This window comes from Elephas maximus, chromosome 14 (genome assembly GCF_024166365.1).
Source record: "Elephas maximus indicus isolate mEleMax1 chromosome 14, mEleMax1 primary haplotype, whole genome shotgun sequence".
Taxonomy (NCBI): domain Eukaryota; kingdom Metazoa; phylum Chordata; class Mammalia; order Proboscidea; family Elephantidae; genus Elephas; species Elephas maximus.
Window position 1 is genome coordinate 90,582,921 of NC_064832.1, and position 18,533 is coordinate 90,601,453.

The 18,533-nt window shown below is 43.3% G+C and overlaps 1 protein-coding gene across 1 annotated transcript in view; it reads left to right on the top strand.

Moving 5' to 3' along the window:
- The first annotated feature begins 1,263 nt into the window (after window positions 1–1,263).
- HS6ST3 (heparan sulfate 6-O-sulfotransferase 3) overlaps window positions 1,264–18,533 on the top strand; it is an 858,544-nt gene continuing 841,274 nt past the window's right edge. The window contains exon 1 of the mRNA XM_049853123.1: window positions 1,264–2,717. Coding sequence (XP_049709080.1) covers window positions 2,002–2,717 — 716 coding nt within the window. The 5' untranslated portion in view covers window positions 1,264–2,001. The remainder of the gene's footprint in view (window positions 2,718–18,533) is intronic.

Consider the following 18,533-nt stretch of genomic DNA (forward strand, 5'->3'; position numbering starts at 1 on the left):
AAAAAAATAACTCTCCAGGGGCAGAATCGAGCATCCCCGGAAGAAACCCAGATCTCAACTGATGGCTGCAAAATGGACAGTCTGACACAGGAAAAAGACAGTACAGTGTCTCAGAAGAGACCCGGACGTACTGCATGGATCCACAGAGCCCTCAGGTGAGGAGGTTGGTTGCTATGAATGCATGGGATTCAAGGTGTGGTGAACTAGGACTGGTAGGGCAGCCAGGAGGACATGTTGGCCTGGGCCAGGGACTCACACTGCATTCTTCTCAACATACTGCCACCCTCCACTTGGAAAATAGGTCAATCAAGTTCAGGGATTGTAGAGGGGCAGTTAACTCCAATTTGATGGAACATCTATTATGTGAAAAACAGAGATTGTTATTAAACAGATATTTGGTTCTCAGGTAAATGCAAAATTTAGATGCTATCGAGTTTTCAAAAACATCTGCACATAAGCAGGAGCTTGTTGAACTTCTGTTAAACAGCTATATGTAGATCTTCCACATTGAGGACAGCGAGGGAGTCCTGCGTGTTAAAGGGCTCAGCGAATATTAGTAGAATTAATTTTAGGAAGTGACCTCTAAACTCCTCTTACCTTCTAAATAAAGTAGGTTTGTGGGTTGGTCTGTCTAGTGCTGAAAGATGTGTGCATTAAATAGCCTGACACACAGTAGGCGCTTAATGGATACTTGGCGGGTGGATGCTGGCTGAATAAAGTTGTAGAGTTGGACACATCAAGTTTGTAGTTAAGAAAGGACTGAAAAAAACAAAAACAAAAAACTTGAGCGCCAGTCAAAATGTCTTGGGTAGAAATTAAAAGCAGTGTGGAGCCATTTCCCCTGCAGAGGAGGGATCAGCCAACCCACGTAGAATCTGGTCTAGATCTCCCGGCGGCAGCGTGGAGGTGTCACCTCTGCAAATAAGGCGGGCCAGGCTTCTGTCCACTCTCACATGGAGAAACCTGCCTGTTTAGAGGTCTCGGATCAGCGCCAGCGACTGTCTCCTCCTGGCTTCTTTGTTGTTGTTGTGCGCCGTCCAGTCGATTCCGACTCATACCCAGCCTCTTCACACTCCACCTTTTCCTTTACCCCAAATCTCTCCTTGCTCTTGGCTGAAGGGATTCCCACCCCCAGCTGCCTCCTCAAGCCCCGCGGAGCAGCGGACTCCTCCCCTGGAAACTCCTCCGGGGCTGGTGAAGGATTTGGCGCATGCTCCGTACCTAGGGCAGGTTTTTGCTGCGGGTAGCTGGGCTCCTGTCACACCGGCTGGCGGGTTGTGGCGGTGCCAGCTTGTGTGTGCGAGTGTGTCTGCGTGCCTGTGCCTGAGCGGACAGACCCGGAGCAGCAGTGCGACTCTTCGGGAGAGGCGGCTCCGCAGAGGCGCCTCACCCGCTCCCGCTGCGGGGGCCGCTCTGCAAACTTGCCCTCGCGGCTCCGGAGCCCAGCGTCTCCGGGTCTGCGGGCAAAGGCGCCGGGCGCGCGTGCGGGGCGCGGTGCCCGCGGCCGGCCGGGGCAGAGGGGCCGCGCTCGCGCTTTCGCCCTTCTCCCGCGCCTTGGCGAGCCTCATGAAGCCCCCGCGCTCGCGCCCGCAGACGCTCGGGTTCTCGGCTGCCCGGGGCAGGTCCAGGACCCGGGCCCCGCTCCCCCGCGCCTGAGAGCCGGCGGCGGGATGCTCTGCGTCGCCTGAGAGCGCCGCGCCGCGCCCAGGCGGGAGCACAGAGCGGCCAGAACCGGGCGCCCCGGGAGCGCAGGGCGCCCCACGCCGCAGCCGCAGCCGCAGCCGCGCGCCTCCGCGCCCGCCTCCCCGCCTCCCCTCGCAGGCCCCGGCTGTGCCAGCCCCGGAGTGCCGCGGGGCCGCCAGCCAGCCGCACTTCTCGGCGTCAGGGGCATGGAGGAGCGGCGGGCTCCGAGCCGCGCCCCGGAGTCCCCGAAACTTCCGAGCGGGCGCCCGTCCGCGCCGCTGCCGCCGCCGCTTCGCCTGCCGGCCTGAGAGCGGGACCATGGATGAAAGGTTCAACAAGTGGCTGCTGACGCCGGTGCTCACTCTCCTCTTCGTGGTCATCATGTACCAGTACGTGTCCCCCTCCTGCACCAGCTCGTGCACCAACTTCGGGGAGCAGCTCCGCGCGGGGGAGGCCGGGCCGCCAGCCGCTGCCGCCGCTCCGAGCGCCGCCCGCCGGGCGCAAGCGCCGCCCGAGGAGTGGGCGCGGCGACCCCAGCTGCCCCCGCCGCCCCGGGGGCCGCCCGAGGGGCCTCGGGGGGCCGTGGCACCCGAGGAGGAGGAGGAGGAGCCGGGAGACCTGGAGGAGGACGAGGCGGAGGGGGAGGACGAGGAGCCGGACTCCGAGGCCCCCGAGAACGGCTCCCTGCCCCGCTTCGTGCCGCGCTTCAACTTCACCCTGAAGGACCTGACGCGCTTCGTGGATTTCAACATCAAAGGGCGCGACGTGATCGTGTTCCTGCACATCCAGAAGACCGGGGGCACCACGTTCGGCCGGCACCTGGTGAAGAACATCCGGCTGGAGCAGCCGTGTAGCTGCAAGGCGGGCCAGAAGAAGTGCACCTGCCACCGGCCGGGCAAGAAGGAGACGTGGCTCTTCTCCCGCTTCTCCACGGGCTGGAGCTGCGGGCTGCACGCCGACTGGACAGAGCTCACCAACTGCGTGCCGGCCATCATGGAGAAGAAGGACTGTCCCCGCAACCACAGCCACACCAGGTACTGTTTCCTGCCTCTTCTCGCTTCCTGCCACCTCCCCGCCCCTCTCCCCTGAGTGCCGACCCCGGGCGGCGCCGCGCTCCCAGGGCGTGCGCGTGGTTCCCCGACTTCTTCAGCCGTTGGGGCTGAAGGTTGGAGAGAGGGATGAGCAGCCTCTGGATAGTGCTGTGGTCTTGAACTCGCTCCCCTTCCCCCAGCCCCCGCTGCTTCCCGCCACCCCCTTCACCTTCAAAGGTGTCCACAGCTGTCGTGGGTTTCCTTCCCGGTGCCTAGCACGGCGTTGCTTCCCTCCAGACTGACCTTCCAAAACCCCAGGGAGGAGGGTCTGGGTTAGTCCTGCGAAGTCGAATCTAGTACTTAAGTTTTGTGAGTGGAAACCCAACACTCGGAGCCGAGCCCGATGGCTGGTGACAGGCAGGTGGAGTTCGGTGTAGAAGGCAGGGCAGGCATTCTCCAGGCACGGTGAAGTTAGAGACCAGTATAATCCCCTGGTAAGTGTGGCTCTTAGATGGCTGCCCGCCAGCTCAGGAAGCAATCCTCTTGATGCAGCCTTGAAGATACATGTTCAGATTCCTGCCCTATCTCTATAACCCTAATTCTGGAGATGGTCTTTGTTGCCCAGCAGTGATGGGATTCTGACTGTTGATTTTCTCAGCAAGGTTTCCATTCTCCCTGTAGGCCATTCCATCAACTCATTCCAGAAGTGTCTATGAAGGGCCTACTGTGTGCCTGGCAGTGTGCTAAATGCTGAGTGGATACAAAAATATAATAAGCAAGATTCCTTTCTTTAAACCTGGAATGCTTTTCTCCTCCTCCCCCCGCCTTTTTTTTTTAAATAGTAATATGCCAAGAATTAGGGAAGTTTGAACTCTTAATAGCCAATCAAACTGCTTATATTATTAATATCCTTTGAGAGAGACAGGGGCTTCGGAATTTGGTTGAATGTTCTTCCTGCCCCTTACAATTTGAAAATTAATCTGACATGCTCACTCGAGGGACTAAAATATTAAAAGCTTGGAACACTAGTTTATCGAGGTTTTGATCTCAAAGATTTTGAACAATTTGGTGCAAGGAAATAGGAACTTAAAAACTGCAGCTCAGTATGTTGATGTCAGATGGCTTTTGCATTTGGCATTATGGAAAAGCTCCATTTACTGGAAGCTACCAGGTTCTAGAATTCACCACTGCTGAAACACCTCATTCTACTTTGTTTCTCCAAGAGTGAGCAAAATTTCATTATGGGGTGTTTTTACTCTGGCAGTTTTTCAAATACTTTATTTCTCCTCTGCTCCTTTTACTGCTTAATAGAAATTGGTTAGATTAAGAAAGTGATTAGGGTTGGAATGAAGGTCTTAGGTTCCTTCTTTAATATATTTTAAAGATCTTTTACTTTTAAAGATTTGTAATGATGTATGATTTTAGATTCTGTCACTCTATTTTAGCTTAAAACTTAGTTTTTCAATTAAGTATAACTTCCCAACTTCCTGACACATAAAAGACAATCAATGCTATATTTCATTCAATATTGTACTCTTTGTATTTAGACTTTTACATATTAATCGCTGAATGACCTCAAAGAGTTTGCCAGTCTGCGTCTCGCCTTCTGTTAAAGACTGGCAACATCGATTATTACATAGGAACTTTTAATGACTCTTTGGTGGGGGGGCGGTCAGCATTATTTTCTACCAGTGTACATATAAGTCTTAGTGAATAGATGAAGTTTTTGGAGGAATTAGAGTAGGACATGGATTCTAAAAATAATTGGATTTTTCTTAGCGATGAAATTAGCTGCTGCGGCTGCTCCAGACCCTGCGTAAATTACAAGAAGTAAGGATTCACTTCTACAGGAAATATTCAGTATCTCTCTACTTTGTGGCCTAGAGAAATTCTGTATTGGCTATTTAAACATATGGTTTCTATTACACAAACTATTTTCTTTGTTTATAGGCCGTGAACATTCATTTCGTCTTGAATCACGAGTTATCAGATAATCACCCTGCACCAATTTGCTTATTTTTTTTTAAAAAATTTTTGTGGTAGGATTTTTTGCATTGCATTTTATAATTCTTTTTCCTTTCCTCGTTGCTCACTTTTCCCTTCCCAATAATTCTGAGTTAGTTTCTTCTTTAGATACTGTAGGAAGGAATAGTTGTGGCTTATATGAGATACTCTTCATCAAAAGCCACATAAATAAAGTTGAAGAGATGTTAACAGTAGCATCTTCCTAGCAGAGAAGATTGAATTAGTTGTCAGTCGTTGTAATGTCTGTGTATAGTACTCTACAGTCAACTAGAGTAGCCTGGATAAGGGAGGGTACATTTCCACAATGCAAAATGGCAGATAATCTATTGCTACATAATGGGAGCAAGGTTCTACTTGAAACAGGGCTGACTTTAAGCAAAATGGTGAAGTAGATCATGTTGATGTTAGTTCCTCGTCTCTTCTGCTTTTGGCCCCCATGCCACCCACTCCCCATTTCTCTCAGGGATCAATAGCCCTGTGGATCACTTAATGGGTAAGAGCAAGGATTCTGGAGTCAGACAGATCTGGGTCTTATACTTGCTAACTGTGTCACCAGGAATAAGTTACTCTTTCTGAGTCTCAGATTTTTCATCTTTAAGATGTAGATAATTATTACCACCCTCATAGGGGTATTGTGAGAACTAAATGTGCATGTAGAATGCTTAGCAGAGTATATATGCTGGTTAAGAGTAATACTTATCGGAATGGACTGTGGGTTATATAGTAATACTTAAAAACCACACAGTGTTGTCAATTGTAATAATACCATTTTCTCTAATCAAGGCCTTCTGTCATGAAAGGATCCGACGTTGGTCTCTTAGGGTAAAAAAAAGTAGCTCAGTGCAAATGAGCCACCTTAATTTATAGAGATGCCATTTTATGGTTATTTGTACTAACAGAGTATTCTACGTTCCAAATTTAAGCAATAAATTGAAAACTGTGAACCTTACTGCAGAGGGCAGCATGGGGAACAGGGATGGGAGAACAGGTAATATCACTGGTTACATATTCTGTTGGTGATAAGGAAAGCTACCTGGAATGGTGAGAGAGGAGATAGGAGCATTCAGGCCAAAGGCAGAAGTTGGAAGCCAATTCTGAAACAGATGCTAGGTGGAGTTGAGGGAACCATTGTGTTTTAGTCATTTAGTGCTGCTATAACAGAAATACCACAAGTGGATGGCTTTAACAAAGAGAAATTTATTCTCTCACAGTCCAGAAGGCTGAAAGTCCAAATTCAGGGCATCAGCCCCAGGGGAAGGCTTTCTGTATCTGTCGGCTCTGGAGGAAGGTCCTTGACATCAGTCTTCCCTTGGTCTGGGAGCATCTCAACACAGGAACCTAAGGTCCAAAGGATGCGCTCTGCTCCTGGTGCTGCTTTCTTGGTGGTATGGAGTTCCCAACTCTCTGCTTCCTTCCCTTTCCTTTTATTTTTTAAGAGATAAAAGGTGGTGCAGGCCACACCCCAGGAAACTCCCTTTGTATTGGATCAGGGATGTGACCTGGTAAGGGTGTTACAATCCTACCCTAATCCTCTTTAACATAACATTACAATCACAATATGAAGGACAAGCACACAATAGTGGGAATCATGGCCTAAGTTGATACACACATTTTTGGGGGGACATAATTCAATCCTTGACACATGGTATGGTTATATGAGTCCAGGAAGGTGCAGGGCTCCAGGGCTGGACTTTGGATCCAGTCCACAGAGCATTTCTGACCACAGTAATCCCGGAGCGGTTAATAGGAAGATGGAACATCTGAATGACCTCTTTTATCATGTTACGGATAATTTTGTCCCATTGTTTTTATTTTGCTTTCTTCAAATTATTTTTTTGGTAGATTATCCTTTTCTACTATCTTTATGTTTTTCTTTCTTCATTACTGTATGTTTTCCCCATTTATCTGCATGCACAGATCTTTAGAAGGCTCCTCTCTACTTTTGTTGAGTATGGATAGAATCATAGCATTTTATGACTGAAAAGAGACCTAATAATAATAATAACCTAGTCTTATCACTTGTCATGGATTGAATTGTGTCCCCCCAAAATTTGTGTCAACTTAGTTAGGCTATGATTCCCAGTATTGTGTGGTTGTCCTCCACTTTATGATTGTAATTTTCCTGTATGTTGTAAAGCCTAATCTTGCCTGTGGTTAATGAGACAAGATTGGACTATGTTGAAGAGGATTAGGGTGGGATACAACACCCTTGCTCCTGTCAAATCCCTGATCCAATGTAAAGGGAGTGTCCCTGGGGGTGTGACCTGTACCACTTTTTTTATTTAAAATTTTTTTTAGCTTTGCAAGTGTGGTTTTTTTGGGAGGGGGGTTTATTTATTTATTTTATTGTGCTTTAAGTGAAAGTTTACAAATCAAGTCGGTCTCTCATACAGAAAGTTATATACACCTTGCTATATTTTTTTTATGTACTCCTGGTTGCTCTTCCCCTAATGAGACAGCACACTCCTCTCCACCCTGTATTCCCCACGTCCATTCAGCTGGCTCCTGTCCCCCCTCTGCCTTCTCATTTTGCCTCCAGAAAGGAACTGCCCACATAGTCTCATGTGTCTACTTGAACCAAGAAGCTCACTCTTCACCAGTATCATTTTCTGTCTTATAAAAAAAAAAAAATCTTATAGTCCAGTCCAATCCCTGTCTGAAAAATTGTTTTGGGGAATGGTTCCAGTCTTAGGCTAACAGAAGGTCTGGGGACCATTACCTCCAGGGTCTCTCTAGTCTCAGTCAGACCATTAAGTCTGGTCTTTTTAGAGAATTTGAGGTCTGTATTCCACTGTTCTTCTGCTCCATCAGGGATTCTCTGTTGTGTTCCGTGTCAGGGAAGTCATTGGTTGTAGCCAGGCACCATCTAGCTCCTCCAGTCTCAGGCTGATGTAGTCTCTGGTTTATGTTGCCTGCCTGCACCATCTTTTATCTTACAAGAGTTAAAAGGAAAGAGAAGTGAGCAGAGAGAGGGACCTCATATGACCAAGAAAGCAGTGCTGGGAGCAGAAAGCGTCCTTTGGATCTGAGGTTCTTGCGCTGAGATGCTCCCAGACCAAGGGAAGACTGATGACAAGGACATTCCCCCAAGGCTGACAGAGAGTGAAAGCCTTGCCCTGGAGCCAGCGCCCTGAATTTGGACTTCTAGCCTACTGGACTGTGAGAGAATAAACTGCTTTTGGTAAAGCCATCCACTTGTGGTATTTCTGTTATAGCAGTGCTAGATAACTAAGACATCATCTTACATGGCAAAGGGGGAATCTGAACCCTGAAAATGCAAAACGATATGTCTAACATTTCCCAGCAAATTAGTGTCTTCATTTTATTATCTTATATTCAATGTTGTGTCTACTATTTCTTCTGTTTACTTTGAAAAGTATAGCAGGGAACGGCTTAAGCATCTGCTACGTGCCAGGTATCTGTGATAGAATATGGTTTTTAACAAACAGTGTCAGCTATGGAACTTAGGCAGTTAGGGGAGATAGATCTTATTCTTCTTTGGTAAATATCACTCCCATTCTTAAGTAATACTGGAAAGAGACTCCATCCATATCCTTTTGTATGGTGGGATGACAGTTTTTTTCTGTTATGATCATTATTCCATTGGTTCTGTTACAGTAGTGGGAATTTTGTGGATATTATATTATGTATGGCCCTCTCTGCTGCAGGTGATATTAATGTAACTTAAACTCAGTTCACCCAGAGGGATTATGTATTGACTTACATAACCAGACAACAGGGAAGGTGTGAGTAGAAATGGTTTCAAGAATGACTGGAACTAGAGATTTGGGGTCTCTCTTCCACATTCCTTCTATCAAATTGGCTTATTCCATAAATTGGGAAAATGGCCTTCACATGTAATAGCTTCATAAACTGAGAGGAGAACAGATCTTCTCTGAGCTCTTAGTTTGAAATTTGGGGAATGACCTTGATTAGTCCATCTTGGAACTTGTGTCTACCCCTTCAGCCAATGATGTGGGCACAGAGACGAGGTTCCCTGACCCACATTGTATCCAGAACCACCCCCATGGTGTGTGTGTCTGTGTGTACAAGAGAGGTCAGTTATCAGAAGGGCACTAGCACAGATACAGCTCTTGGGTGAGCCATTGGGTTCTGGAAAGTCTCTGCAGTTGTGTTAATTACACAGATAAAATAAATGAGAAGTAAACGAGAAATAAACGAATGCTTGATCTCTTCTTTGCATTCCATTTAGGAGAATTTTTAAGTAAACTCCAACTCCAACTTACTTGCCGCATCTGGAAACAATGTTGTATGAGAAATAATTGAAGGAACTGCTAATACTAAATATGGAGATGGGAAAATTAAGGGGAACACTAACAGTTGCCTTTAAATACTCAAAAGAAGAAGATATGGAGGGTGAAGGAAACTTGATTTGCATTGCCCTAAAAGATAGAACTAGGATGCGTGAGATAGAAATTACAGGATAAGGATTTCAACTCAGTGTAAGAAAGAACTTCATAAAATTTATAACTGTCCAAAATTAGAATGAACTCTTTTGTAAAGTGATGTGCTCTCCAGCAGTGAAAACTTTAGGAGTGGTGGTTAACCACTGATTCTGTAAAAGGAATGTCTTCCTGGGGAAGGACTTGGCCTGGATGCCCTTTTATTTTAAGGTTTTATAGTTCCAATCTAAGCTGAGTTCAGGATATCTTCCTTTTCCCCGTTCTTGCCCCATGGTGGAGGGGTGGGGAGAGGGAGAGAGAGAGAAGGAAGGAAGAAGGGAGGGAGGGGGAGAGAAAGAGAGACAGAGACAGAGAGAGGGATAGAGAAAGAGAGAGAGGGAGAGAGAATATTATAAATGAGCCACTTCTCGAGCGTTTTGTAAGTACTTCGACAGAAAACTTTTGGTAAAGCGCAGTCAGATGGTATGGAATGTACAGAGTAACCATTTTACACGTTCAGGGCCAAATGCAATAAATATGTCCCTGCTTCTTAATAAGTACAAAAAGGTAAGATGAGAAAAGGTAACACGACTTGCCACAAAAAACCATAACCACTTTGAAACATTGGTTATTGCTTTTCCTTTAGACTGCAGGTGAAAGATGTAAGGAGGCTGCAGAGCTCTGTTTCAAAGACTAGTTAGAATATTATGGCTTGTTCTGCTTTCTAAAGTGTACTAATCTCTTTGATGTCTCTTCTAATTAGAAATGTTGAACTGCAGAGAAGGTTAATTTTTATCACAAGTTTATGTGCAGTGTAAAACGAAGGAGATAAGAGATTGTTTTGTCTATATGTCATACCCACTTAGATGTTTGTTATGGAGTCTCTTAAAGTATTGTTTTTGGTTTAAACCACCAATATTTGCTATAAACCAGAAAGAGGTTAAAACGAACCCATTCTGGTTTTTTAGTTGTGCAGATATAAACTGGAAGTAGTAAATGGTAATAGATGATTTATTTTTATGCCTGTTTTCTTTCTTATTTCCTTGGGGTTTTTGATTGGGTTGGTTTTAGAGAAATAGAAATGTCCAGCCACTAATTGGAAGTTAGGTAAATTTAGGCACCAACAATGTGGATTTGCTTAATCTTAGATTTTTGTATTATTATTCCCAAAAGCTAATTATTATCATCTCATCTTGCAGGACTAAGGACAATCACAAGCTTATGGCATTTGAATGTTATTTATGCTTGATAATGAATTAAACAGGTTTAAATGAGACTGGCACATCCTAATGTGATTTTAAAAGTTACAAAATAAATTATGGGACTAAGAAACAGGTTCAGTATGAAAACAGTTAAACGGGGTACACAAATTAATATTTTATAGTAATCAGTTATCTTGTTTTTGAGTTTGTTAAGTAGTGGATATCATGTATACCTCCTGTTGGTTTTAATTGGCTAATATAGCTTTGTTTAAATCATAGCTAAACATTTAACTATGTATTAGGAAATATACTAAACATTTGTTAACTTAAAAAAAATATTTTTTTTTTCTTTTTTGTTAACTTAGACAATGTTATTTGTTATATCTCCCTCTGGCAAATTCAGTTGCTTAGTAAAAAAAAAAAAAAAAAATTTTTTTTTTTTATGTGTTAAATGCCTTGCACAGCGGTTGATCTATAGAAGAAGCTCAATTAATATCAGCTTAAAATATTGTGTGTTAGATTACCTTTCAAAAATGCCAGCATGATTTGATGAGATTGTGGTCCTTTAAAAGACGGAATTAACAAATATTGTGTATCCTGGCTCTGTTATTTCAGGTGCAAATCCTAATTGTTAGTGGCTGTCTTCCATAATTAGCAAGATGTCACCTCCCCTGCTTCTCTCCAAGTATAGAGGCCAAGACTTATTGGAACTTCTAGGAGGTTTATCCTATTAGACAATATACTTGTTCCTGTTGTTGTTAGGTGCCATTGAGTCGGTTCCGACTCATAGCGACCCTATGCACAACAGAACGAAACACTGCGCAGTCCTGCTCCATCCTTACAATCGTTGTTGTGCTTGAGCTCATTGTTGCAGCCACTGTGTCAATCCACCTTGTTGAAGGTCTTCCTCTTTTCTGCTGACCCTGTACTCTGCCAAGCACGATGTCCTTCTCCAGGGACTGATGCCTCCTGACAACATGTCCAAAGTGTGTAAGACGCAGTTTCGCCATCCTTGCCTCTAAGGAGCATTCTGGCTGCACTTCTTCAAGACAGATTTGTTCGTTCTTTTGGCAGTCCATGGTATATTCAGTATTCTTCGCCAACACCACAATTCAAAAGCATCAACTCTTCTTCAGTCTTTCTTATTTATTGTCCAGCTTCCACATGCATATGATGTGATTGAAATACCATGGCTTGGGTCAGGCGCACCTTAGTCTTCAGGGCGACATCTTTGCTCTTCAATGCTTTGAAGAGGTCCTTTGCAGCAGATTTGCCGAATGCAATGCGTCTTTTGATTTCTTGACTGCTGCTTCCATGGCTGTTGATTGTGGATCCAAGTAAAATGAAATCCTTGACAACCTCAGTCTTTTCTCCGTTTATCACGATGTTGCTCGTTGGTCCAGTTGTGAGGATTTTTGTTTTCTTTATGCTGAGGTGTAATCCATACTGAAGGCTGTGGTCTTTGATCTTCATCTGTAAGTGCTTCAGGTCCTCTTCACTTTCAGCAAGCAAGGTTGTGTCATCTGCATAACGCAGGTTGTTAATGAGTCTTCTTCCAATCCTGATGCCCCGTTCTTCTTCATATAGTCCAGCTTCTCGTATTATTTGCTCAGCATACAGATTAAATAGGTATGGTGAAAGAATACAACCCTGATGCACACCTTTCCTGACTTTAAACCAATCAGTATCCCCTTGTTCTGTTTGAACAACTGCCTCTTGATCTATGTAAAGGTTCCTCATGAGCACAATTAAGTGTTCTGAAATTCCCATTCTTGGAAATGTTATTCATAATTTGTTATGATCCACACAGTTGAATGCCTTTGTATAGTGAATAAAACACAGGTAAACATCCTTCTGGTATTGCCTGCTTTCAGCCAGGATCCATCTGACATCAGCAGTGATATCCCTGGTTCCACGTCCTCTTCTGAAACTGGCCTGAATTTCTGGCAGTTCCCTGTCGATATACTGCTGCAGCCATTTTTGAATGATCTTCAGCAAAATTTTGCTTGCGTGTGATATTAATGATATTGTTCTATAATTTCCACATTCGGTTGGATCACCTTTCTTGGGAATAGGCATAAATATGGATCTCTTCCAGTCAGTTGGCCAGGAAGCCGTCTTCCATATTTCTTGGCATAGATGAGTGAGCGCCTCCAGCGCTGCATCTGTTTGTTGAAACATCTCAATTGATATTCCATCAATTCCTAGAGCCTTGTTTTTCGCCAATGCCTTCAGAGCAGCTTGGACTTCTTCCTTCAGTACCATCGGTTCCTGATCATATGCCACCTCTTGAAATGGTTGAATATTGACTAATTCTTTTTGGTATAATGACTCTGTGTATTCCTTCCATCTTCTTTTGATGCTTCCTGCGTCATTTAATATTTTCCCCATAGAATCCTTCGCTATTGCAACTCGAGGCTTGAATTTTTTCTTCAGTTCTTTCAGCTTGAGAAACGCCGAACGTCTTCTTCCCTTTTGGTTTTCCACCTCCAGCTCTCTGCACATGTCATTATAATACTTTGTTTTCTCGAGAGGCCCTTTGAAATCTTCTGTTCAGTTCTTTTACTTCATCAATTCTTCCTTTTGCTTTACCTGCTCGATGCTCAAAAGAAAGTTTCAGAGACTCCTCTGACATCCATCTTGGTCTTTTCTTTCTTTCCTGTCTTTTCAATGACCTCTTGCTTTCTTCATGGATGATGTCCTTGATTTCATTCTACAACTCATCTGGTCTTCGGTCACTAGTGTTCAGTGCATCAAGTCTGTTCTTCAGATGGTCTCTGAATTCAGGTGGGATATACTCAAGGTCATATTTTGGCTCTGGTGGACTTGCTCTGATTTTCTTCAGTTTCAGCTTGAACTTGCTTATGAACAGTTGATGGTCTGTTCCACAGTCGGCCCCTGGCCTTGTTCTGGCTGATAATATTGAGCTTTTCCATCGTCTCTTTCGACAGATGTAGTCAATTTGATTTTTGTGTGTTCCATCTGGAGAGGCCCATGTGTATAGTCGCCGTTTATGTTGGTGAAAGAAGGTATTTGCAATGAAGAAGTCGTTGGTCTTGCAAAACTCTATCATTCGATCTCTGGCATTGTTTCTATCACCAAGGCCATATTTTCCAACTACTGATCCTTCTTGTTTCCAACTTTCGCGTTCCAATCACCAGTAATTTTCAATGCATCTTGATTGCAAGTTTGATCAATTTCAGACAGCAGAAGTTGGTAAAAATCTTCAATTTCTTCCTCTTTGGCCCTAGTGGTTGGTGCACAAATTTTGAATAATAGTCGTATTAACTGGTCTTCCTTGTAGGCGTATGGATATTATCCTATCACTGACAGCGTTGTACTTCAGGATAGATCTTGAAACATTCTTTTTGACAATGAATGCAACACCATTCCTTTTCCAGTTGTCATTCCCAGCATAGTAGACTATGATTGTCCGATTCAAAATGGCCAATACCAGTCCACTTCAGCTCATTAATGCCTAGGATATCGATGTTTATGCATTCCATTTCATTTTTGATGAATTCCAATTTTCCTAGATTCATACTTCGTACATTCCAGATTCTGATTATTAATGGATGTTTGCAGCTGTTTCTTCTCATTTTGAGTCATGCCACCTCAGCAAATGAAGGTCCCGAAAGCTTGACTCCATCCACGTCATTAAGGTCGACTCTACTTTGAGGAGGCAGCTCTTCCCCAGTCATCTTTTGAGTGCCTTCCAACCTGGGGGGCTCACCTTCCAGCACTATATCAGACAATGTTCCGCTGCTATTCATAAGGCTTTCACTGGCTAATGCTTTTCAGAAGTAGACTGCCGGGTCCTTCTTCCTAGTCTGTCTTAGTCTGGAAGCTCAGCTGAAACCTGTCCTCCATGGGTGACCCTGCTGGTATCTGAATACTGGTGGCATAGCTTCCAGCATCACAGCAACACACAAGCCCCACAGTACGACAAACTGACACACAGCGGTGGGGGGGGGGAGGGGACACAATATACTACAAAGCAGAAATTCATTGGGTACAAACAGATGAACTTGCCTCTTGGGAGGGTTAATTCCACCTTTCATTCTCACATTAGAATCAAATCAGTCTAAACGGAGAGGCTGGGAACTTTGCTGTGGGGCGTGAGAATGAGAGAAGTGTGTATAATGTAGATTCTGGATTCTGCTGTTAAAGCCAGATGGTTGAGGTGGTAGTGGCTGCATATTGTGATGTTGGAGAGCAATGGGAGGAGACCCTGAGTCAGGAAAAAAGTTCTAAAGAGAAATTGGAAGAAACCAATGATAAATTTATTAGTCAGTGAAAATCTGGAGGCTTGTGCCAATGTCCATTTTGTGAATGCAATTAGAGTCATATTTAACTCTGAAGTTAAACTACCTGAATGTCATCTGGCTCAACCTTGGATAAATCAGTTGTCTTTTCTGCACTTCAGTTCCCTTTTCTGGAAAATGGGGACAATAAGAGTACTATGGCATGGTGAGCATCAATAACATATGCAGCACCCTTAGAGCAGAGCCTGACGCAGTGAGGTGATCGTATGAGAGCTAGTTATTATTATTTGCTCATGGCACTCACTTTATATGCGTGTACCATCTTGTGTAAAAATGAAATAATAGGTAAATCTGTACCATCCTCTTTGCATCTGGAACCTTCCGTCATCAATGATGGAAAAAGGAACTTGCAAGCTGTGATGCAAAAGAAAAGCTATAAATGAGAGAAGTAGATATTAATTCTCAGGGTACGGTGGACACTCATTGGCACTCAGTGAACACTGTTGAATGGATAACTCAGTCTTTCTTTTCTTCATTTTGTTTTTTTTTTATGGGAAATTAATGAGACAGCAATAAAAATGTTTAAACACATACAATTAAATTCATAAATGAAGCAATTCCACAGTGAAATTGAATTAGTTGCCTGTAGGCACAGAAATATTTGTAGTTCATTGCTATTATTAATATCTTACCATGCTTTTATTGGTAAGTACTGTGCCATTTTTTTTCAGAACCTTACATTTAATATCGTATGTTTATTTTTGCCTGTGTTCTCTTTTCTTTATAAACATAAGAGGATAGAAAAGCTAGCCACCTTAGTGTACTCTATTTATCTGTTAGGTTTTACAGAGTATTTCTTCTAAAGAATTTAAGGGTCTGGATGTCTAACTGTAAACCTGGAACATGATGACATCTATATTTTGTGGATTCTACTTAGAAACTTACAGAATGTTATAGATTTACCTAGAAGGTGAAAACGTATACTTAGGAAGAAGAGTAAATATGGTTTTAAACACAGACATGCAGTAACCTAATACATGTGTGGACATATGAAGGTAAGATCAGTAAAATACAGTGAAGGCCATGGTGACAGGTCAAGGAGGAGAGACTAGATAGGGAGGAGTAGAGTGTAAATTAGAAGGTTGCCACGGAGAGGGAGAGAAGAAGGGTGGAAGGAGTCAAGGTAAAGAATGAAATCTTAAAAGAAGTGAATCAGAAGGAAGAAAGTAGAGGGCAGGAGTTTATCTTGCGTGGAATGGTTTGTCTCATTAGTGCATTTATAGGAAGTGATCGGCTACCCGGGAAGCTCTAGTGTATTTAAATATTGCTGACATTCATTTTTCATTTTGCTGTTTCACAGGGTTGGTAGCTGTATTAGTCAGGGTCCATGGCAGTAAACAGAGACGTACTCTAGAATTTTGAAGGGACCATGGGCTGTATGGGAGAAAAGACCTGGAGATCTGTCCTGTAAAGATTACAGCCTAGGAAACCCTATGGGACGGTACTGCTCAGTCACATGGGGTTACTATGAATCGGAATTGACTCTAGAGCACACAACAACAACAAGAAGTAATGGAGGTATGGACAGGGCTAAGAGAACACACACGGGACCTTGAGGAGCCTTGTAGCTAGCAGCGAGGGGAAACTGTTAACCCCATGGGGCCTTAGTGGAAAGGGAGTCAAAGGTGTTCTCAGCTTCTGGTGTCTGCGGGAGCCTGATGGGAGCTGCAGTCTTGGTGATAGGAAGAAGCCTAAGAAGGGGCATTCCTGTAGGAGCAGTTTTTAGAGGAAAGCAGCCACTGCCAGAACTACGGAGCTGAGGCAGAGAGGACATACCTTGACCATTTTCTTCTCTCATCGGCCCATCTCTTTCCATTGTCTTCCATCGGCTGACTCTACCTGGAAGCTAAAGTGCAAGAGAGCTAGCTGGTGCATTCCATGGGCTTCAGCAAGGTAGAGAAAGGTGGAGAATGGATTTGGGGTTGTGGAGGTGGGGGGATGAAAATGGAGACTAATTTGTACAGTGTCTTAAAATAGCTTGAGATTTCTTCTAATTCATTTTATGGATTGCCCCTGTTCAGTTCTGTAAATGAAACTGGGAGTAAGTACCCTCTGTTTTAGTAATGCAGGTATACTGTCTGGACTTTTAGTCTCCACATGAAGAATGCTGCATGCAGGAAAGGACCAGTCACCAAAGGAGCCGTCACCGTAAACAACTGACTCTTTGCTGAGTAATAGGAATGATGCTTTGTTCCAGTATTTTGTCACCTTAGTACCCCAGAATCAGTGGGTGGCAGCGACAGTTTGGGCAGTTAGATCTGTATTATGATGCAGAGCAGACAACACACACTTCATATTGTATCTGTTTTGGGCATTTTATAAATTTGAAGTTATATAAAAATATTAGTTAAGGCATGACAAAGTAGTTTATGAAACTGGCTGTCATATGCAAAAAAATGAGATGAGGTGTTTTTTGGTGCATAGGTTTTATTCCAAGAACATTAAGATTCTTGAGAGTAACATTTATGAAGGTAAAAGGTGAAGGAAGAAAAATATTGTTTGAAATTATTCAGATGTTTTTAGTTTTAATTTTAAGGGACTTTGAAATACTATTCCCATGTTTATTTGGAGTGAATATGATATGCCTGAAAGTGTACATGCACACACCCTTCTGTGCAAAATGTTATGAACCTGAAGATCTCCTGACATTAGATACTGAACAATATTTAAATGAAATTGGTATCTGAGCAAACTTGATGCAAGAACCGTCAATTCACTGCTTTAATTCCAAGAACTGAAATGCCAGGAGCAAAATTATCTTCAACATATGAGTTTATAGATGATAAAAACAATGATCAACATGACATATGCACCTAGTCCATCTATTGGAACTGGTACATATGAGTTAAGTTCTTTTTCTCATCCATAGGAGGGAATTTCGTGTTTGGAACAGTATCAGCCATGAAGAACATACCAACCTTCATCTTTTCTCTCACAGCCCCCTTTTAGATACAACCTTTTTGGCCTTTGGAACACCATCTTATGACATGGCTAGAGTTAGCAATTGTCCTGTAAGCAAGAGGATCATATTCAGGCCCTGTCTTTGTATGGAGAGTTACTTGCCATGATAAAATTGCTCAGGCATTGTTTTCTGCTACTATGACAGTTATTAGCTCTAAGTAAGGAACATGCACTCCATTGAACCAGATTTAACCCCACTTAGTTTAAAGAGCTCATTGGAGCCCTGGTGGCACAGTGGTTAAGAGCTCACGCTGCTAACCAAAAGATCGGCAGTTTGAATCCACCAGCTACTCTTTGGAAACTCTATGGGGCAATTCTATCCTCTAGGGTGGCTATGAGTTGGAATTGACTCAACAGAGGTGTCAGGGAAGGTTTTCTTGCCCACAAATCTTCGTTGAGTTTGTTATCAGACTTTCCTTATATGTAGTAAAAGAAGTGGATTTAATGCATATTTCTAATATTTCTATTGACATCAATATTTATATCAATAAGTAATATAAAAATATTTGTGTTTAAAATCTTCTGACAACATAAAGAAGCTTATGTGCGTAAGTGTAAAATTTATTATTTAATGTGTTTTTTAAAAAATATAAAATATATATTACAAAAAGGTTTCTATATTAACCATTTGTAAGCATACAATTCAAAGATTCACCGTGTTGTGCTACTGTCAATGCTATCTATTTCCAGAAGTTTCTCATCACCCCAAACAGAAAGTCAGTACCCTCCAGCAATAACTCCCCCTCCCTCCCACCCTGGCCCCTGGTAACAACTAATTAACTTTGATCTGTATGCAGTTACCTGTTCTAGATATTCCCGTAACTGGGTTCATACTATGTTTGCCCTTTGGTGTCTGTCCTATTTCACTCAGCATCTGATGCATTTTTAATCTGAAAATATTTG